This window comes from Tachypleus tridentatus, chromosome 12 (assembly GCF_004210375.1).
Source record: "Tachypleus tridentatus isolate NWPU-2018 chromosome 12, ASM421037v1, whole genome shotgun sequence".
Lineage (NCBI taxonomy): Eukaryota > Metazoa > Arthropoda > Merostomata > Xiphosura > Limulidae > Tachypleus > Tachypleus tridentatus.
Genome location: NC_134836.1, coordinates 106,207,154 through 106,230,246, shown reverse-complemented (window position 1 = coordinate 106,230,246; position 23,093 = coordinate 106,207,154). Strand labels below are relative to the sequence as shown.

The window sequence follows — 23,093 nt, the reverse complement described above, 5'->3', positions numbered from 1 at the left end:
CATAGATGATTTAATTTGACTGTTATTTGTACATTAGTGTTATGTCAATTAAAAATGGAATATAATTATAATCTAGAAATAATAATATTTAACAACGACAGCCACAGATACGTTCTCTCCCAGTGGAACGTCAGTAAGTATATGAACATATAACACTAAAATAGGCGGGTTCAGTTCCCCACGGTGGAGATGACAAGTAGTCCCCTGCTGCATCTCTTTAAAATAAAGTTAACAAATGTAAACAGGAATAAAATGTTATGGCTTAAGAGGGATAATTTAATAATTATTATACTTGCTGATAAATTTCAATTTTAAGACCATATTGAAATAAACTGGAAATCATTAATTAGTTAAAGAACTATTTTGAATGAAAATGCCTTTTATATTTATCTCAAGTACTCGAATTGTAATAGTTTAGGTTACCCATATTTTCACGTTTCAATTTCAAGTATTTCTACTGACACGCACAATACCTTGAGGTATTTACATATAAAAAACAGGTTGAACAATAACATACTTACAAGGAATGTTTTTCATCAGAAGAACTTGTAATATTGTAAAAAGTGATCCACAATTTAAGCTTTAAGTGAATCTCCACACTTAAAATACACTTTATTGTAAACTAATGATGCTAATTTCTCCTTACATATTTCTTATTAATGCAAGCGTTTGTAACCCTTTGATTATTTATCATTCTAATTAAAATAAAGTAACTAACATTTTTTTTATTTCTCAGCCCCTATAAATTCATTATTAAGTATATACACACATGGTTCAACTATTAATAACATAGAAATTATATTAAGATCTATTCAACAAAACATAAAAAAATACTGTTTTGTTCTTGCCTTAAAGAAATGAACAATAGTGGTACTCCTACTGCAACAGTTACCAATGGAATCGGATATTCTAACATGGATGGTGCTGAAATGGAAAAATACAAGTTAAAAAGAAAGTTAGTTTTGTGCAATTTGTTTTTTGTTATATGATAGTATTGGAGGAGGCTACGTTTCATTTGGTATACTTACAGTGAAAATAACAAGATAACCACAGCGTTCTAAGTTACTGGAATCGAAGAAGTTCCACTCTTTATTCAAACACGTATAAGTTTAATGCACATGGATAAAACATTACGGGTAAAGAAGTGTGAAGTATCACTTTAGATTTACTTTCTTCCTTGATAATCCAAGTAAAGATATTAACTTATCATATCTTATGAGAACCAAATACACTGACTGTGTTTTCATATCAAATCAGGATAATCATTTGATGCGTCACATGACTGACCACCATTACAGCATATATATATATTCGTAACAATGCAAAAGTGACGAGTTCTCAGACTTCCAAGGATGTATGATTGTTGACACTGACTTACTAGCAATTTGTAAACTGAATATTGTTTATATGTTTCTCTATTCAAAGAAATCTGTAATTAGTGTGTAAATGAACTACAAACGAAAGAGAATATATTGGAAACTATCGGTAACAATTCGAAGCGAAAGTGCATGGACGGTTGTTTTGTTGTAAACAAATCTAAAACTCTGCTCTAGACAACAAGTTTTTCTAAAATAGTCAAGGTTTAAATAATACAACAATACTAGGAGGAGGAAAATACTTATGACATGCAATTACTGGTCCAAAAAAACTTACTTCAGACAACAGAAAAGCTCAAACTGTGAACAGTGAATTAGTGGGAATGATAGACTTGGTTTGGTGAATCATGTTTTACCTAAGTTGCTATGAGTGGTGAAATGGTAAGAGATTTATTATTTAGAATAGAAAATAATGTCCACAATGTACTGGAATATTATAAGAAATCGGGTCTTCACACATTACTACATTTTTTACCTTCATGAATAAGGGATTGAAGAAATTTAATGGGAAGAAAGAACAACACGCGTCAATACAAACATCGTCACAGTAATATTTTTACATCACGACATTTTGTCACCATCCTTTCCACACATATTGTCTCACGTTAAAGGTACGTTTTACGTAATTTTATATGTAGCATAACTTACTTTTCTTTGGAGAAGGAACGTATGTTTCTTCCTCCGTTTCTGTTTGACTTGGATCTAAGAAAAAAGTTTGAAATATAAACAATGTTAACAATTAAAAATAAAATAATGGATGAAGTATATAATAACTAATTTACTGCTTACTTTGTTCAAAACATTTTTTCCTTTTTCGATTTATTTAAAAACTAGAATTCACAAATACTGATCACACATATAAACGCTTTAAAGGAAAGCACAACTTACAACACAGGTTATTTCTCAGTGTGAATCCTTCAGGACATTGGTGGTTTTCATTAGGTTGTACGCATGCTAAAATAAAGTATAATATTTTTTGTAGTTCAAGTATTGTTGACATAATAAATAATATTTTGCACTATTTGTTTGGAATTTAGCATAACACTACATCATGCGCTATCTATGCTCTGCCCATCACGGATATCGAAACCCGGTTTCTAGCATTGGAAGCACGCAGACATTTTGCTGGGCCACTAGGGGAATTTTTTGACCTGATATGACACTTTAGGCTCATAACAAATTATTAACTACTTTTCTTCGTGAAAGCTCATACACTGGAAATCCTGTAAGGTATAAACAAAATCTAACAAATATAGTTGATGGCTTATCTTGTTCTTTATCTACTGTATCGTAAGTCACAGGAAGTTTCAAATCAATGTATTTTCATAATTAATAATAAATAAGGATTTACAATGCTAAAGTTGAGGGTTCGATTTCCCCTCGGTAGGTACAGCGGATATCTCTTTGAAGCTTTGCTATATGAAAAACGCAAATTTTGGTAATTAAAGGCCCGGCATGGCCAGATGTGTAAAGGCATTCGACTCGTAATCTGAGGGTCGCATGTTCGAATCCTCATCACACCAAACGTGCTCGCCCTTTCAGCCGTGCTATAACGTGACGGTCAATCCTACTATTCGTTGCTAAAAGAGTAGCCCAAGAGTTGGCGGTGTGTGGTGATGACTAGCTGCCTTCCCTCTCGTCTTGCACTGCTAACTTAGGGACGGCTAGCGCAGATAGCCTTGTGAAGTTTTGCGCGGAATTCAAAAACAAACAATCGTAATTAAAAATATATACAACATGACTGACGGAACAATAAAGTGAAGCGTGAAAGAGAACATAAACTAAAAAAATTAAAATTATTTTCGAAATCATGCGTGTTTTCTGCTTTACGGAATAGCGAATAAACAACACGCAGTGCTGTATTTATTCTTGAATTTTTTTTTCATTAATATGTGACGTGTTTAATATTAACTTCCAACAAATGAAGATGTCTACCCAGATCAGAATTAAAGATATGCTCAGTAACAGATATAGTTAATCAAATAAGCTCTTCAAACTTTCTTATTTCAAATGATAAGAATGTATTGTTTCATCGCTTGGATGTGAAAAGTGGCTAAACAATGTCTCTGAATACCAGAACTTACTGTGTGTTTGTAACAAAAGAAACGTTTTTCTGCTATAACACTGTAGCACTTTATAATTTCAATATTTTCACAGACGATTAAAGAAATCATTCAACACTTTTATTTTTTAAATTATTTGTTCTATGACTTGTAAAGAAAACAACAAAACCTTTCTAATTTCTAACACAAGGTTATCTCGTTTTCTGACTTCACGGAATGTCTAATTTCATTAATTGTGTAATGCTATTGATTACATTTATTCATATATATATATATATGTATTTAGTTATTGTATATAATAATAATAAACCAAAAATTATTTCGTAATGATAAATTTATATCCAGACAAGTTTGATTTTCAACGTTTTAACACCTCAGGTTTAACGCGGAAACAATGGCGGTGAGCTGTATGTGGGTAGTTGGAAAGGTGATTTCATGGATTTTGGAAAATTAATGTACAATCATTAAATATATATCGAACTTATAACACTTTACATAAATTGTAGTAAAAATGGATGGAATCCGATTCATGATATAAAGTGTGTTTTTTTTAACTTCTAAACACAACCAAAATCGATTCTTATAGGCATTTACCTTCCAAGAAATGAGTGATGGAAATTGGTTTGTGTGCTTTTATCTCCCAGTTTGTTGAGTATTCAATAATGCACTTATAAGTACCGGCATCAGAAATATCAAATTTATCAATCATCAAATCACCCGTGTCTTTGTTTACGCGAATTTTCTCGTCATCTGCTTCTATTACACCGTATGGGCCAAACCAATAATACCTGAAAACATCAAAGGTATAACATTTGATCTTATAGTTGTCAGGGACACATTGAATAACCTGTGGGGCGCCAAGTATAATATTTTCGGGTTTAAGTTTTATGTGCCCAGGCACTGCTATTGTTACAGCATATAATGCCATAAAAAGCAATGTTTTGAAAAAGAACTTCACCATCTCAAAATCTTAAAGTTTCCTTGCAGTAGTATGTTAAACGTTTTACAAAATGTCTCCTAATTATCTGTGTTGCTAAGATACTGTTTCATTGTTATATTATAAATATTGTAATGACGTAAGAGCCACAAACAATATGTCATATAAGTTACGGAGTTACCGATTAACCACTAAAAGCTGATAAAAGTTACGGAGTTACGGAATAAACGCTAAAAGCTGACAAAGTACAGAAACTAAAAGTTGTAAAATTTATGATGAGGCTACAGAAACCACAATTCCATTTTTAAACAGCTTTGATATGAATTTAAAATATGCAAATTCAAAAATATGTGAAAAAAACATCTAATGTTTACGTTATTTTTATCACAAAATAAGATATTGTTGTTTCACAACATGCTTAGAGGCAACAAAGAAACACCACAAACAATATATCATAAAAGTTACGGAGTTACAGATTAAACACTAAAAGCTGATAAAAGTTACGAATTAAACGCTAAAAACTGACAAAGTAAAGAAACTAAAAGGTGTGAAATTTATGATGAGGCTACAGAAACCACAATTCCATTTTTAAACAGCTTTGATTTGAATATAAAATATACAAATTCAAAAATGTGTGAAAAAAACATCTAATGTTTACGTTATTTTTATTACAAAATAAGATATTGTTGTTTCCCAACATGCTTAGAGGCAACAAAGAAACACCACGAACAATATATCATAAAAGTTACGGAGTTGCGGATTAAACACTAAAACTGATAAAAGTTACGGATTAAACACCAAAAGCTGACAAAATACAGAAACTAAAAGGTGTGAAATTTATGATGAGGCTACAGAAACCACAATTCCATTTTTAAACAGCTTTGATTTGAATTTAAAATATACAAATTCAAAAATGTGTGAAAAAACCTAATGTTTACGTTATTTTTATTTCAAAATAAGGTATTGTTGTTTCACAATAATACTTGCTAAATAATCACAGTTATTGTTGTGAAAATAGTTCAAACAACTCGCCTGGCAGGTAAATTACATAACTTAAAAACAAGCCTCTGAAAGACTCAAACCACACTTTTATCTTGCAATTCACATGTGATGTTGCAGTCTGGAAGAGTGCCGAAAAACATATAACAGCAAGAAATGGCCACTACTAAACAGTATAGAATTTTAACTGCAGTAAGTGGAGAATTAAAATAAATGCGCACAAAATACAAGTCATATTATTTACAAAATCGTACAAAAAGAAAACAAATTAATATATTAATATTACAGTTATATCTAAACGTGACTCTCTTACAAGTAACAATACAAAAGGACCTGGCATGGCCTAGCGCGGTAAGGTGTGCGCTTCGTAATCTGAGGATCTCGGGTTCGCGCCCGAGTCGCGCCAGACATGCTCGCACTCCCAGCCGTGGTGGCGTTATAATGTGCGGTCAATCCCACTTTTCGTTGGTAAAAGAGTACCCCAAGAGTTGACGGTGGGTGGTGATGACTAGCTGCCTTCCCTCTAGTCTTTCACTGCTAGATTAGGGACGGCTATCAGAGATAGCTCTCGAGTAGCTTTGTGCGAAATTCCAAAACAAACAAACAATGTAAAAAAAAAATCATAGGGGTTACTTTGATTTAAAATTAAACTGGATACCACACTATATAACATAAAAACCAGAATTTGTAAAATAGCAAGTTACCTTAGGAATTTAGATGATTAAAACAAGAATATTCAACAATAAACATATGTAAACTTTACAGAACATACATGACCAGTCATAGAATATGTTTGTGTAACATGGATAAATGTATCAAAAACACTCATCAATAATCAAAGTCCTTCGTCTGATACAAGTGTATCATACAAGGTCCCATATACGACAGTCATTCAGTTCAACAGCAAAACATTGGGTTGAATTATAGTGAATAAAATCATTCAACGCGTACTTTCCGATTATTACTAAAGTGATATTGTTATGACAGTTATAAAACATCAAAATTATGAGATTTGATGATTTTTACCTCTCGAATATGGTTTATTTCCATGCATGTTTCAAGATCTCGGATTTTATAGGGAATTTAAAAAGTTTCTATTCTTCCCTTAAGTTTCTCCAATTTGAGTTAAATTATTAAAAATAAAAGCATCATAAACAAACTGTTTACATACTGGTTGGAACAGAATTACAAGACAAAGAAATTTATTTATTTTCTCCCATGAAGATACCTAGGGGGCTGAATAGAAAAATCGTAGAGTTAATAACATTACAGGCCTACTACCAATGTCTTCTCACAAGTATAATTAATTGTGATCACACTATATCAGTTTAGAAAACGTTTTCATCGTAAGGCAAAGTATAGTTGATATAATATTGTACATGTTTGTTTTTGAAAAATTCGTGAGTGCTTATGAAGCTCGTGAGGTAGACAGAGCACAGAGTGCTGGTTTTGTAACTTTGCCTGGAGTTGCAAGCAACCCTGTTAATGGAATTATCTGCAATTATTCAATGAGAGACTGATCGTTTTGTGAGTCAGCCACTTTCTCTTGAAGTTATTCACCTCATGAACAATCTGAACCTGTTCATTCCGAGAAAGATTTTACAGCCTTTTCCCACCACAGGATTTTCTCATGTTTCCCTATACACCTCCTGCAGAGTCACCTCGGTTTAATATTGCGTATTTAGGTATGATTCCTCAGGTATGTGATGTTTTATCCTTTTTTATGATTTCCTACAATCCTCATCCTTTTTTGTTGTATGATAGTTCTTAGATTTTCTTTACCTTATTCAGTTTCCCACTTTCTTTGGTTATTAGGGTTCATACAAAGCATTTTACTTCATAATTGGTTGAGAGTTCCAGCATGTCTTGCTTCCTATGTACTGTGGATAGTTTGTTTGACGAACCATCAAGTAGCCTATCCGTTTTAAGACTCACAGGTGTTGGAATCAATTTTACCAATTTGGGAGTACTCCATGATTTCCAGTGCTTTTAACCCATGCCTCTGTCTTATCCTTACTTTTGTGGTATTTATCTATCATACATTTACTTTCAGATACTGTGTACCAAAATCCTGAGGTTTTTGAGGAACAGCCTCTCCTTTGTTACTTCTAAGATGACTCATTTTTCATTCTCTACTCTCACCTTGCATACATAATTTTTCTGTTGTTGAAAGATACTGGGTCAAAATGCAGCCTTCTGTCAGACTTATTTGCTGCCCACTTAGGGAATCATGTGTAGCTCTGTTTCTTAGTATATTTTAAAACGTATTCCAGACACTTTGGAATTGCATGCTGGGAACACCTGCATCAACACTCTACCCTTTTGTTTTGGTAGCTCATTTGCCACAGTTGGAATCAAGAACAAGCCCCTATTCCTGTTTCCGTCCTAGTGCTTCCCAGCTTTTACCTGTTCCTCTTTCCAGGTGTTTTCTTCAGTGTAGATCATCATAATATCAACAGTACCAGTTGATAACTGGATGGGAGCTCAGTTGTGTGACTTTCTTCCCCTTTGGCAATGTTTCACCACAGATTGGTGGATTATTTGGACATGTCCTGTGCTTCCTTTACCTTCCTCTTTTTATCACAGATATCCATTTCTTTCCTTCTTCCTCAGGATCCCATTAACAGCCAGCTTCTGTCGGAGGTAGTTCAAGACCTTCTGTCCAACAGAACATTGAATCTAGAAATCATCTCTCTCACAGTTTCTGTTCCAGCTGTTTGTTGTTATTAAAACTGAAGACTGGCTATGTGTCATAGTCTTTCAATCAATTTCTAAGTCTCCTTTTTTTGTTTTATAATGAAATTGTTTCTCCCCTTGGTGGGTGTTTTTCTCCTATTAGCTTAGGGATGTTGGCAGTCTGATTTATTTGCTGTTAATGTTTCATATACTCTTTATCATTTAACATATTTTATTTATCCAGATTATTCTTTCCTCCATAAAATCTTGGCTGCTAGATATGGTTACTCCAATTTCCCTTCCTTCCATTTCCTGGCCTTCTGTGTCCTGTATGTGCTCTTCATTGTTGTATTGCAAAGCTTCCATTCATGATTTCCATTTCCACCTATTTATCCCTTAGAAACCATCTTCTGTTTGTGATTTTTCACCTTCCACCATATGGGTTCAACTTTTGATTTGGTTGGTTTATTCCTATGTTTCTTTATCCTCCCATAGATTGCTCCAGGTGTCTTCTCATCAAATTAGGCATCTTACCTTTTCTCTGGCATCGCATCTTCATTGTCTGTCAGAGGAAATTCTTAGGCATATGGACTACATGTGATATGTTTCTCTCTCATTATTTGCATAGGCTTTCTACTTCCTCTTCAGGATGTTGTCTTCCACCTGTGACTATTCTTTAGACTTCCATGTGACAACAAGCCTGGATAAGTTATATTTCATCTTTTCTACATTTTCAGAGGTCTTATTTCCATTCTCATTGTAATTCTCTGTTTGGATCACACTCCATGGCAAGTGTTGCCTGATCAAGTATTCTTTAACCTTAAAATCCACACTTTTTTGCCATGTATATGCACCTAAATATATTCCATGGCCATTCAGTGCACACTGTTGAGATGGGGTATTCAACAAGGTTGCTTGAGGATTAACTTTGCAACAAAAGTGCTTCACAAATACACCCATTCCAGACTGTACCAATCATGGACTACAGGAGTAAAACAGAATGTGATAGCTGCCTATTCTGCCATGCTTTATATTGAATAAATCAGCTTGGTCTACTTTAAAAACAGTTTCATGGTCACCTATTTCACTATCTGAGGTGTTGACATATTTCCAGACTTTCCACTACGTATCACACTCCCTTTTTTTCTAGTGGAGCTGGGTGCCCTTATCAATTTTCAATTCCAAGTCACTGTGGGGCATTGTCCTGAATTGTTTAATGGCATAAAATATCTACAATTCAGTGCAGGGTAGGGAAGTGGTTTTCTGCTGGTGTAGATGACATCATATATATAGACCAAAGGAGTGAGACCTCAAATTGCAGTTAACTCGTTTGGTTGGGTTTCATCATCCTGGTCTCAGATGAAAATCTATTGGCTGGATTTTGGATATAGAGTAAAAGCAAAATACATAAGTTTTTGCACATTGTAGTATGGATGTTTGACTTCCTCCTTCAGTTATACTTTATCTGTATTGTGGAGGCAGGGCTGAATTATTTATTAGGCACAGTGCCTAGGGCCTGTGAAAACTGTAGGTCCATGAAAATTTTCCTTTAAAGTTAATTTTTGGATTAACTTATATGGCTGGTAGGGCCTACAAACAGTAGGTGCCTTCGTCCTACAATCGTCTTGATACAGCATGGTGGAGGAACTTGGGATTGTTCTGGTTCTTTCCCTTCAACTGTCTTTTGTGTAGCTTATTCTGAGGATGTTATTTGTCTTAGGTTGGTTCTGGTCAATTTCTCTTTCATATACATTTTTCAGTCCAGGACATCAGGTTTTCAAAGTTGATATACCATTTTCTGTTCTTAACATACGCTCTCTTCAGGAGTCAGATGTTTGATGTCCCTCTGGTCTCATTAATTTTAAGTGAAGATGGTATGATCCTCATTCTACACCCACCCTCTCTATCTGTGTCAGTTTCCAGCAGCATAGATTTTGGATGTAGTTGACTTGTCAAGTGCAGTTTATCATGCCCTAGCCACTTTGTGTCTGCAGACACTTCCATTTTTCTCCTATATTAATTGGATTTACTTCTCAGTTTTTGTCTACCAGAATGTATAACATATTTCCCAGATTGGTGAAGAGTATGGCTAGTTTAGAAATAGTGTAGTCTCCCACATAATGTCATCATATCTAATTCTTTAGACTCAAGGTGTGTCCTTTGTACTCTTCCAAAGGGTGCTTCTTTTCTTCCCTTGCACCAATTCAGTGTGTGATTCTATCTGATTATATAAGCACAGCTGATGTACCATTTTAGAAGTTAGTTTTTCTATACATAAAATGTACTTCCTCTCCACTCAAAATGAGTGCTTCAATTCTCCACTAAAACTCAAAACAGTAATTTGATAGAACTGAATAGAGGAAGTTGCAAGTATAATGAGTGTATAGCACTTTCCTTTGAGGAGGATTATCTATGATAATTTGCATGAGAGACATTAAAATGAGTGATTTCCAAAGGATCGGAGGAAAAAGGCTTGTGGCATGTTTTTCTTCCTTTTTTGTCACATAGAGGGCAGCACTAAATGAGACTAGTTATATGAAATACATTTCAGTATAGGAAACATAACTTTCACTGTTGCCATGGTTAATATCTTATTTTGTTGAAAATCACCTATATTTTCATGAAAATTGGGATCATCTAGAAATTTTTCCCTCTCTTCAGTATATTTTCTTGGCCTCCAAATTAACAAGGCTCCTTATATCCAATTTTATATTGTAAGCCTCGATATGGATATATCATGCAGTTGTAAAAGAGACCCAAGGCATCTCTCAGTCCTAACTTGTTAATTTGGAGGCCACAAAAATATCCTGGATGGAGGGAGAAATTTCTAGAAGATCCCAAAATATTAAAGAGTCAGTGAGTTTAATACAAAGGTAGATAAAAAAGATTGAAGTAGGTGATGCAACTTTGAACATTTTACAGTTTTAAGTCATCTTTATCATACTAATAAGATATTGTGTATAATGTAAGCCAGTGGTGAAAAGGAAAGGATGGTTTTCTGTGGACAAATATTTAGTCCCATCTCTTAAAGTAAGGTGTACTTTTTCTGAATTCAGCTTGATAGTGAGGATGAATCACATATATTAACCTGGTTTTGCTTGTGTTATTCAGTTGTTATACTGGTGAGGTACAATGGATGTATAATGTAAGTACTGTGGTTCCTGGGACACAAACAGCATAGCATAAAGATAGACTTTAATACAATAACAGTTTCCTTACTTGACTATTTTCCGTATATTACAACAAAGGAATTTCTGTTGAATTAGACAATGACTGAAGATGGAATTTGGTCATTTAGCAAACACATCATGCTATGATCTTTTTTATGGATGATTTATGGACAAAATTGAAAGTGCTTTTGTTGTTATTTTTTAAAGCTTTTAACATGTGGGAAAATAAGGTTAACACAGTATATGCAAATCAAGAAATTTTAAGAGTTTGGAAAATTTGTACCTTATGGACCATCACACTTTAATGTTATTACCTTAAAATTGAAACTGTTTATTTAAACCACATCTGAAACATAAAACCATTTTTATCAAAATCTAATTTCAAAGATACCCAAGAATAATTAACTTCTTAAAGTTTTAGGTCAATTAGGAATTGTATTTTTTTAATGAAATTTAGTTTTCTGTGAAGAGATTTATTTTTGTTGTTGATTAATTAATGAAATTCTTATTGTAGTTTTGTTCTTATTTATTTTTCAGTTATGTAAATAATCAGAATACTTAATAGTCTTACACAGTATTATTTGTTTAAGGGTTAATTTATCTTTTAAGAACAATTTTCACGCTTCCTGCTGCCCTTGGAACTATTTCATTGTAAATCATGTTCAGTTTTGATGGCCATAATCATGCATTATTATGAAAATACTTCTTTCATTGTAGTAAGTTTCTACAAAATGAGGTCAATCTTATTCCACACATTTTGATAAACTTTTCACACAATCTCCACTGCATTTGGAGGTTGGCTTTCTAGACTATGTTTAAGCAGATCAAAGACAAAACCGAAACAGCATTTTATACTTCAATAAAACTGAATTGTGTTGGCAATCCAAATATTTTATGTTAAGGCCTTCAAAACAAATACAGATAATAATTATTTACTAATGGATATAAACTAAACTGAGTTCTTTTTTGTCTTCAATAGTGTTTGCTAATTCAGAACCTGTTAGAGGGTTTGAAGAAGGTGCACTCCAGATGTGCTTTGCTGATCTTAGGCAGGTTAGTAAACCTTTACAAAAGTCTACTATTTAAGTTCATATTAAAAGATATTACAAGTAATGTAAACATTGCTTTTGGACTAAATACATTTTATGTGGTTGCTGTAGAATAGTCATTAATATTGTATACGTATGTAACATAGGCATACATTATGTATATAGATATGTAATTAACAGTTACATTATGGAAGACATTAAACCTTGTAGAATGATATATGCTCATAGGAAGAAAAGTATGCAACTCTCATGAAATGCCTTTCAAAAATGAAACTAGTTAATGAAATTATTTCCTTAAAACGTGATAACAAACTTTCATTAAAGTAAGTAGTTTCAGCAAAAGTTTTATTTTGTAAATATTTTTTGGATTTTTCTAATAAAAATTCATTATTTAATGTAGTTATTTACACTTGGACTCTGAGTAGTTCACATGCAAAGTAATTTTTATGTAAAGAATACTTTTTACCTTACAGTTTTTATATTTCATTTGCATAACCTCTAGAACCTCATAAATGAACATCAGTTGCTGTTTTTTAAGGTAAATATTTGAACTTTATTTTCTCTTTTATGCACTGTATTACTAACTCTATTTATCATCATCAACAGAGAGTGCAGGGAGATGTTTTTCAAATTAACAAAAATGTGTACATACCTTTTACATCTTTATAGAAATTTATTAGTATAGTCATCTTTTTCACATATTTGTAATTTAACGTCTTTATCTTTTCATTTATAGTTTATTTTTAACTCTCCTTTAAAATTCTTTGTCACTATTTATTCTGATATGTTAACTGATACCAATAGGCCTTTTATGAAGATGTTATTTTGACAAATTCCCCACATAGGTGTGTTGCAAAAACAGGATGGCTGTTATGGATACCATCTTGTTTATAAAGCTTTCACAATCCATGTAACAAGTTAAGCTTATGAAAACCATTAAATCACTCAAATATGATTTTTCAAACATAAATTATACATAGTCAACTAAAATATGAAAATTAGATTTAAGTATAGTTCAACTGTCTCTAACTATAGCATTTTGAGGTAACAAACCACTGTAAGTGCTGTAGACAATAGTACTGCAGGCTGTTACTTCTACTTTAGAACAAAAAACTGTTCACCAATTTCATAATAACTGTTGGTGGAGTGAAGTGTAAACTGAGCTCTTTATAACAGTTTTGTACACTTGTATTAACTAATTACTTGTACATCATAAATTTGTTTCCAATGTATAGAAGATTGGCATAGCATCCATAAAAGGCTGTAAAATCTATTTCTGTTTTGCAGTGGATTCAGTTCTAAGACTGCATATATCTTTGTCTCAAAAGGATATGTGAAAACACATTGGCATCTTGACAGTTGTATGCATTGCGAGCTTATGTGTTTAGTCAGTTTCTGTTAAATTGGAGATTTTTTTTTATATAACTTGGATCATGTGACAAGCAAACTATGTGAGCAAACTATTTATTTTAAATGTTTCTGTTGTAACAAAGAATTAAAACTTGGATAACATAAACATTAAATTATATACTATAATGTTAATTTCATTCACATGCATGGATTGTAAAGATGTTAAATTAAATTTTGCACATAATTCAGTAATTTGCATATACATTAATTTTAAAATGTTATCTGTTCTGATCAGATAAACAGATATGGTTTTCAGTGTTATTTTGTTCATCAACACTACTCATCATTGAGTTTCTGATGTGAGTACTTAAGACTATGTCATTTAAATGCTTCTGTGTGCATTTTAATGTAGAATTTTTTGCTTGTTGGCTTCAGTCAAGAACACTTTTTATATATCTGGGAACCAAATATATACACGAGATTCACATTCATTGTCAGTGACAGCCCTCAATGTATTTATGGCATTTGTACTTGTGATTATAAATGTCGCATACATGTTTGTAATTGATACATTTTTTGTTGACTTCGCTCTCTTGAACTTGAGGAATCCAGTTATATGTCTTATCACAGCTGTAAGTGAGAGTGACTTATTTTGTCACGTAATTCTTGGAATTGTGATTTCTTCATGAAGTTATTTGCTTTTATTCTCTTTTTTTATATTTTTTCTGTTGACAAATTAACTGGACCTTTCTACAGGCTTTAAAAGAATTTCAAAGTAATTGTGAATCAGATTGGTTACTTCTGTTATAATTATTTTGGTGAACTTTGTGTTTGGTCATTCTAATTTGCTTGAGAAACATCTATAGAATACTTTAGAATCCTCTTTTCTTAGTCTTTATTGAGCTTAGAGTAAACTATTGCAAGTACATTTTAATCTTAATTATAAAACAAATAATACCCTAGGCTCACTTATTGCACCACGATAAGTTAAATAGAATTTTATTTATATTTTTTTCAGTTGTTTATTAACATTGAGGTATAGACAAAAGTAAGATAAAAGTTACCAAGGGTTTCAATGGAGTAGTGTTTCAACTAAGCCTTTGTTACAATAATGTTTTACACCCAATGCTTATATTTAGGCCATTAAATACTCCTTCTGTTACTAATGTTAAGATCAGATGATAGCTAGTTGTGTCTAAGTGTGAATGTGTAGTATTTAAAGTACGTAATTCCCTCTAGTCTTACACTGTTAAATTAGGGATAGCTAGCTGACTTCCGTCTTGTTTTAGACTTCTAAATTAGGGATGGCTAGTGCAGATAGCCCTCGTGTAGCATTGCATGAAATTCAAAAACAAACAAACATAATTAAAGATGTATTAACTGTGGAAACTCTACTATGTAAAATAGTTATATATATTTTTCGACATCACATCTTCCAGTTATTTTAGTTTAGTCAAAGAGTCCATCAGTCTCCTTTCACTAAAACTGATTTCTTATTATTACTTTCTGACTTATGGTGTACAATTCCTTTTTCTTGTAAATTTTGTTAGTTAATATAATTATAGCAGATTATTTTATTTTGGTGCACTGGAATTTATCTTGCAGAATTTTTGTAGTTATATTTTCTAATAGCTTCTAGATCTTTTCATGACATGGGACTGGTCAACCTACTTTTATGACTATGGACAAGAAAATAGCAAGTATTTAAAGTAAACCCACAAGTTGCTGTAGTTCTGCTTGAAAATTAAGTGGAACATAAAAGTAATCAAAGTTAATTTTAAATGTCACTATATACTGCTTTATTATAAATTGTTAGTCTTTCCAATAATTATTATGTATCTTTTGATTTTTAAAAAAGGAAAAGAAAACGTATAGTCACCTGAAAAGTTGTATGTTTAGTTACCTAGTCATATGTTGCCCTTAAGATACCTGATACTATTGATGAAAGTTGTATGTTTAGTTACCTATTCATATGTTGCCCTTAAGATATCTGATACTATTGATGAAAGTTGTATGTTTAGTTTCCTAGTTATGTGTTGTCCTTAAGAAACCTGATACTATTGATGAAAGTTGTATGTTTAGTTACCTAGTCATATGTTGCCCTTAAGAAACCTGATACTATTGATGAAAGTTGTATGTTTAGTTACCTAGTTATATGTTGTCCTTAAGATACCTGATGCTATTGATGAAAGTTGTATGTTTAGTTACCTAGTCATATGTCATATGATCAGAAGTTGGAAACAGTTGTAGATTTTATTACCAAAAAGTTTCTCTCCGTAGATGTTTTTTATCACAGTAATATATTAGACATAACTTGAGAATTCTCTGTATTAATACCATAATTATTAATGAATCAGTTTTAACTGTCAAGAGTTTAATAATAGTTGAATGTCTGTTGTGTAGTCAGTTAATCATACATGCATACAATTTGCACATATTCACAAGATGATAGGTTCCAATGCTTCAAATTAAATAAACATTCTTAGATTTTCATCTCCACGTGTAATGTGAGAGTAATAAAACATTGAATACAAAGTAGATAAATATTATCAATATATTATTTTTCTAAGGTAAATAGAAATAAAATCTTAAATTTATGGTATAATGTTTATAACTAAAATTCTATTTTACATTTTGAAGTTAATAATCATGAATGTGTTTATTTATTAATTTAGCCATAATTAGTTTCATTTAATAGAAAACCACTTAAATTCAGAAAGTTTGTTTATTCATATATTTAACAGTGCTTACCACAAATTTACACAATTAATTGATACTTTCTTGCATATAAATACGATAGTTTTCCTTAACATTTTTTTCATGATAACTAGGTGTCTAGGCTTTTTATAATGAAAGAACACCTCTATCTGTTAAAGCATGTCTTGTTAGTTGGCATAACTAAGAATATAGGTACTTGTAGGAATATCATGAAGTATATATTTTGTATAGGTTAATCTGTAAGTAATTTTGAAAATTTTATATTTAAGGTTGTTCTATGTGTGAGCTTCTTTATAATAGAAGTTATATATGGTTTTAACTATCAGCTTTGAGTTGTACTTATGAGATAAAATTAATGTTTTTTGTTTATGTGTTGAAATATCCTTAAGTCATTCAATCAAGGTAATTTGTAGAAATATGTAAATCATATAAGTGTTTGAGTAATTTTGCACAGTAATTATATGTTTAGAAGTTACTGTGCACAAAAGAAGCTTCTCTACCACAATAAAAATACAACTGTTCATGAGTAGTTTGTTGATCCTGATTCTAAAAATTGTTGAATATTACTGATCACCTCTAGTTTTTGAGTTATCTTATGTTTATTCTAAATATTCTTATATATTGTGAAAATAGCACTCTCTGATAACTTTATTTATTTATTGAAAATTGCATTTAAGAATGTTCAAAAACAACATGTAATTATATATTGAAAATACACTTAAGCTATGTTTAAAACTTTCATCATGGTATTATTTTTTATTTCTTTTACAAAATACCTGACTGACTTGTTGCATCTTTTATGTATGTTGTTAGTTTCATGCTTTTAGAATCAACAGTAATCTTCTGTCATCACAGGATTCCACTGTCTTTCTTGATGTTACTGTTCTATTATAGACATATCTTAAGGGAAGTGCTCACCAAGATTATTACTCACTGCACCTAGATCACTTGATAAGAAGCTTAATTAAAAGTGTGAGAAGTGTAACTTTAGTGACATCTTGGACCCAGTTCTCCTCTAGTTCTCAGGGATATCATAAATCGTCACAACATAGTTTTCATCTCTGTAAATTCCTAAGAAAATTTTAACAACCAGTTTGAGTGATTTCCTCACAGTAAGTTCTTTCTGACTGAGTAGTGTTTCAAAATCACCATTCATCAGCACTTCCCAAATGTGTGGCCCAACAAAGATGCCACCTTTTAGTTTTTACTTAAACTAAACTAAACTACGTGGCAGGAGTTCAGTTTAGAGAGAGAGAAATCAGAAGAGTTCTCTCTCCAACCGGGGTGTTCAGGAACGTTGTGGTTTCTCTTCGTCCCCTTTCGTGGATTTTTATTAAGATTAGGTGGTAGTGTTTTTTATTTTATTTTTTATTATTATTTTATTTAATAAATTAATTATTGTTATTATTCTTGACTTTTTGGGTGGAGGATGTCTCTCTAAATGTTGTTTTGGGTGGAGGCAAAGGCAGCAGTGGAAAGAAAGGCGGGACCTGTCCCGAAAGGAAGAAGTTGGGCAGATGTGAGCATGAATATAATTCATTCAAATCCAGATCAAATCAAACGGCACAATTCAGGGTCTGGCAAAAGAGTTGCCTGGGCTTGGTTCTAGAAATCCAATGCCTAAAGATTTTGATGTGGGGGTAAACGGGAGTGCCCCGAGAAAACCCACTTTCACACGACAGGTGCCAAAAGTTTTGCCTGTCGTGTGCCCTGTACCTGAAAAAAAGGAATTCATGTTAATAACATGGATTTTATTTATTTAGATTCTTTGTTGAGTGGATTGTGATTCTTGAAATATGTTGTAAGGTGATATATATTTTGTTGGTGCACTTGATAATTTGTGTAGTGATGCCGTTAGTTTGTTTCTATTTTCTCCTTTTAGATAATATTTGAGAGAAAGTTCTGTTATTCTATCTCTTATAGTTGGTAAATTACTAATTTGGTGTAGATAATTTGTTGGCGTAAATGATGGTAGGCTGAATGCGGATTTTAATATTGTGTTTTGTTGCACTTGGATTTTCTGGAGTGTGTTGTTTGACATATTGTATGTTACTTGACATCCGTACTCTATTAGTGGACGGATGTAAGCCTTGTATATTTGTATAATGGTGTTCGGTGCGCATTTCGATTGTTTACCAGTTATAGTCTTTAGATATGAAATCCTTTTCTGATTGATGAGTGTATATTGTTTATGTGTTTTTTCCATGTTAGTTTTGTGTCGAAAGTGACGCCAAGGAATGTGATGTTTTTGCTCATTTAATGATTGTTTTTCCAAGTGATAGTTTTATTTTTTCTAGATTTTTTCTTTGCTTCTTTAGTTTTCTGTAGAAGGTGATTGCTTGTGTTTTTGTTGGATTTAACACGACCCTCCACTTGTTGCTCCATGTTGAGACGTTGTTTAGTGATTCTTGTACGCGAGACATGGCCATTACTGGGTTTCTGGAGGTGCTCCAGATTGCGATGTCGTCATGTATTGTGAATTGTGTGTGTATGTTAGATTTGGGAAAGGTATGTCACTGACGAAAATTATGTATAGAAGCGGAGAGAAGACTGATCCTTGGGGCACTCCTGCCGTTATATTAAATAATTTGGATATGGTTTTATTGACTTTTACTTGTGCTGTTCTATTGGTTAAGAAATTTGAAATACATTTGACTATCGTGGGATTTATTTGTAGGTGATTTAGTTTGTATATGATGGCATTGTGCCAAACACTGTCGAATGCTTTTTTGACATCTAGGAATAGCCGATGGTTACTTGATTGTTGTTGTAAGCTTTGTTGATTAAATCGGTGAGTCGTGTGAGGTGATCTGTTGTTTGTCTATTTTTTCTGGAGGCATTTTGAGATTCTGGTAAGATGTTGTTTGATTCGCAAAAATGGAGGAGACGGTTGGAGATAATTCTCTCCATCAGTTTGCCAAGGCAGCTTAACAGACTGATGGGGCGGAAATTATCTGGATTTGTTCTATTCGTTTTTACTTCACTAACTTTTTGAAACTTATAAGATAGATGGAATGAGGGAAGAAACATAACTTGATGATTCACTGAAAGTTGGAACTCAACTTTCTGTTTTCCTACAATATAATTCTCTCTCACTGGCCATTCCTTCTTTTTGAAATGAATTTTATGATATTGGCTATCCCAGACAGACAAAAAGCTACAGTGTTTGGTTTACTCACTTTATAGACTTAGCAGTAGTGGATATTTGATTGCTTCAGGTATAAGCCTCATGTTCTATTATGTTCACAGCATTAATAACAGGAACCAATGGCTTAGTGTTCCCATTATGTAAAAGCACAGTTTTCACACTAACTTTAGATGAATTGGTAAAATGTTTTCTTTCTTGAGAGTATATTCAGTACTTGATTCTTCAATTAGTGCATCAACATTTGTACAGAAACACAAAGTATCTTGCATGCTGTAGTGAGAAGCAAGACTTTATGATAAATTCCATTGCCGTAAATGAAAGTTCCCCATGCTGTTTCAGTATAAAACAAGTCACAAATCTGATCATTTAGCTCATCTTGTGTGATCAGATGAGACAGTTTATGCTGAGATGCCACAGGGGTAAAATTACTAAATGAAGGAAGTAAAGATGATTCATTGTCTTTTTTGCAGTATAACTTCTATTTCCCACTTTGCTGCTGGATGTGACACAAGAAAATCATCCCAATGAGATACTGGTGTCATCACAGATGCAATCTCTGAACATTTAGTGTATTGTTTAGATTTGTCTGAATATCCAGAAATATTAATGCCAAAATAAGAGTAAGTTAGATGATCTTTGAGCTCACACTGTATCATTGAAATTGTCAATGACACAATTGCTCTTCTTTTATTTAGCCACTGTGTGAAGCCAGATTTGGAAACTGTACAACACAAATGTAGCATAAACTGTTTAGGTGGTTTTTGGACTTTACGTGAAGTGAAAGCCGTCAGTACATAAAATAATTTTCTAAAAAGTATAAAAGAATTATGTTTACAGAACTAGTTTAAAATATTTTAAAAACAAAATTTTGATTTTATTTGATTATATCACAGGTATGATGTGAGGAAGATGGACTTTGTTTTGAGTGTGGGCAGAGCCAGACAAAGTAACCAACTGAGTGAGTGAGTGAAAAGCAGTTGAGAGAGATGTGTATCACTCTGCCCATTTTAAGCTCAGTTGAGGGACTCCTCAAATGTTCCTGGGCAGAAAAGGTGAACATGGGAATGAAGCAGAATTGGTGCAAGTCATTATAATTTTATCAAGAACAAGTAGCACATATAAACAATATATATGGAGTTTTACACCAATACAATACAGTTACTGTTTGAAGTTATCAAAATTTATTCCTTTTGTTCATTAAACTTTCTATGTAAACTTAATTCCACAGAATAAACCTATTGAACTGAACTGATTGTATGGTATTACACATATTGTTTCTAAAGTAGTGAGATACTATAGTATCTTAAAATCTATAGGTGATGGACAAATTCTGATTACATATCTGAAACCAAAACTATTTAATTACTAAGAATCACTTGAGTTTTCTCTAGTAGCAAATGATTTGTTATGTAGTGTTACCTAAAACATTGTTTAGGGCAAATTTGTGTGTATGCAGTCTTATAAAAGAATTGATTGATTGATGAATTTGTGTTATAAAGACAAAAAGTTTTTTTTTTTTTTACTTTACAATGGTGTGTTTACACTTTATATTTTATAATGCATGCTTTTGAACCAATTGCAATGTTTATTTATTTATGAAAAGTGTATAACTACCTTTCAAGTTGTTTTAGAAATAAAATTATTGCTAAAAATACAAGTTTCAAATAATGCAAAATTTTTTTAACGGGTCTTTTTTTTTTTCGGTGGGTCTTGTTCAGGCTTGTGAATGAAAAGGATTTGTACAATTTTAATAATATAATTTACTAATTTTTAAAATATTATTAATTTGACCTATCCATACTTTTAGTGTGAATTAATGTTCTTTACTCCCTTAAGGGTGAGAGAAGCAGACAAGAAGAAAAATATATTTTCAGCATTAAAAAAGAATCAACGAGACAAGAAAAAGTTGGTAGAAACCATCCTGAAACTGCTCAGACAGTTAACATCAAACAGTGATTAGTATAATTGTACTTTATTCTTCTCTTTGTTACATATTTTGGTTTCCTATAATTACTGGCTTGATGGAAAGTATCCATACAGTTTTTTGTGTGTTTAATGAATTAGTAAAATGTGACTGTTCAATGTCAAGAACATTGATATCAATTATTCTGAGAAGTGACTGAACCAGGCTTTCAGTTAACATTAATAAAATATAAAGATTCTTATCATTCTTTACCATAGTTTTGTTAAAAATGGATTGTTCTAGCAGCAGAGCTTACCATATTAATGTCTGCCATAAAGCGAAATTTGGCCAAGAAGTGCACTTTCTACTTATTTCTAACAAAATGTATCGACCAGTTTTTAATTGTTTGGCTATATAGTTTTAAAATTTCGTGAGAGACAAAAACGTTTATAACACTAAATTATTAAAATTATTTGACCCATATGTTGCTTTATTTCTCAGTTTTAAATTACTTTTTGTTTGGCCCATTTATTGTGTTATAGAATAGGGAAAGAGTGTGATTCTGAGGGAAGTTTGATATTATAATTAAATTGTGATCATAACACAAATAATAAAAAAAGACATCAAACATGGGTCAGTGTAAAAGTTCTCTTCTAATTTTCCATTTGATTTAATAGCTAGCTCATAACTGTTTGGTCTCAAGGTAATATATAGATAGTAGAAAATGAACTTGAATCATCTAATAAACTGTTGTTGTGACACATCTGAATTCCTTGTGTTTTCTGAATATAACTTAACAACTAATTGTAAAGTTACAGATATTAGAATATAAACAAACCTTGTGGTCTAATAAATAGCAGCTATGACAGATCTAAATTGTCTTCTTTATGATTCAACACACTGATATAGTTGTGTTAAGAGAGTCATCTGTATAAACAATATCTGTAAAGATGTGTTTTCAAAACAAACACCAAGGGCCTTTATGAGATTTTTAGAATGGTACTTAATACAGTTTTTCAAGTGTGGTCCCAGTTATTACTGGAAGAAACATCATCATGTGGATGCAAAGTAAAATTGCCAACCTGGTATGTGGTGAAGTTAAAAGTGTAAGCAGACAATACAGGAGAGAACAGTTAGTATTATGTACAATAATATAGGTAGAGTTGACTGGTATGCTGTGACATAATAATACATTGTGTTATAATAATCCAAAAATGGCTAAATGATTGTTACTATACCACAACTGCTGCAACCTAATGGCAGACACTAGAAAAACACAGTACTATCACAAGGATAAACAAGTGTAATGTGATTGTTACCCTGCTAATATGGTATACTGTAATATTGTGGGAGATGCTAAAAACAAACAAACAGTACTACAACCATGAAAAAGTGACTAAATGATTGTCACTGTTGATGTTGCTATAAGGTGACTGTTTTGTGGTGCTAAATAATTTGACAAATTTGTTTACCAAACTAATGCAGAAGAGCATATGATGTTACTACTATAGAATAATTCAGTTTGTTTGTAACATATACAAAACAAATATGTCTGTAGTAATATTACAAAGTAGAATAATTTGTTTGTCATTGTATAAACATTCTTTTCATCCTCTACTTACATCACACAGTTATAGCTGGCAGCTCTGTAGTAATATTACAAAGTAGTATAATTTGTTTATCATTGTATAAACAGACTTTTCA

The 23,093-nt window shown here is 32.1% G+C and overlaps 1 protein-coding gene across 30 annotated transcripts; it reads left to right on the top strand.

Moving 5' to 3' along the window:
- Window positions 1-6,551: 6,551 nt before the first annotated feature.
- LOC143234250 (exocyst complex component 6-like) lies at window positions 6,552-22,150 on the top strand. Of its 30 annotated transcripts, none has more exons than XR_013018546.1 (5): window positions 6,582-7,074; window positions 12,201-12,274; window positions 12,773-12,808; window positions 20,380-20,538; window positions 21,323-22,150. XR_013018546.1 is itself a non-coding variant. In XM_076471474.1 (4 exons), the coding sequence occupies exons 2-4, from the start codon at window positions 12,251-12,253 to the stop codon at window positions 21,440-21,442; spliced, it is 180 nt and encodes a 59-aa protein (XP_076327589.1). In that variant the 5' UTR covers window positions 6,582-7,074; window positions 12,201-12,250; the 3' UTR covers window positions 21,443-22,150. The 30 variants fall into 30 exon arrangements, 7 of the variants coding, with proteins under 7 accessions (XP_076327589.1, XP_076327585.1, XP_076327591.1 ...); XR_013018559.1 differs by lacking the exon at window positions 20,380-20,538 and adding an exon at window positions 19,957-20,106 and having other exon boundaries at window positions 12,744-12,808; XR_013018545.1 differs by lacking the exon at window positions 21,323-22,150 and adding an exon at window positions 19,957-20,106 and having other exon boundaries at window positions 20,380-21,138.
- Window positions 22,151-23,093: the final 943 nt, after the last annotated feature.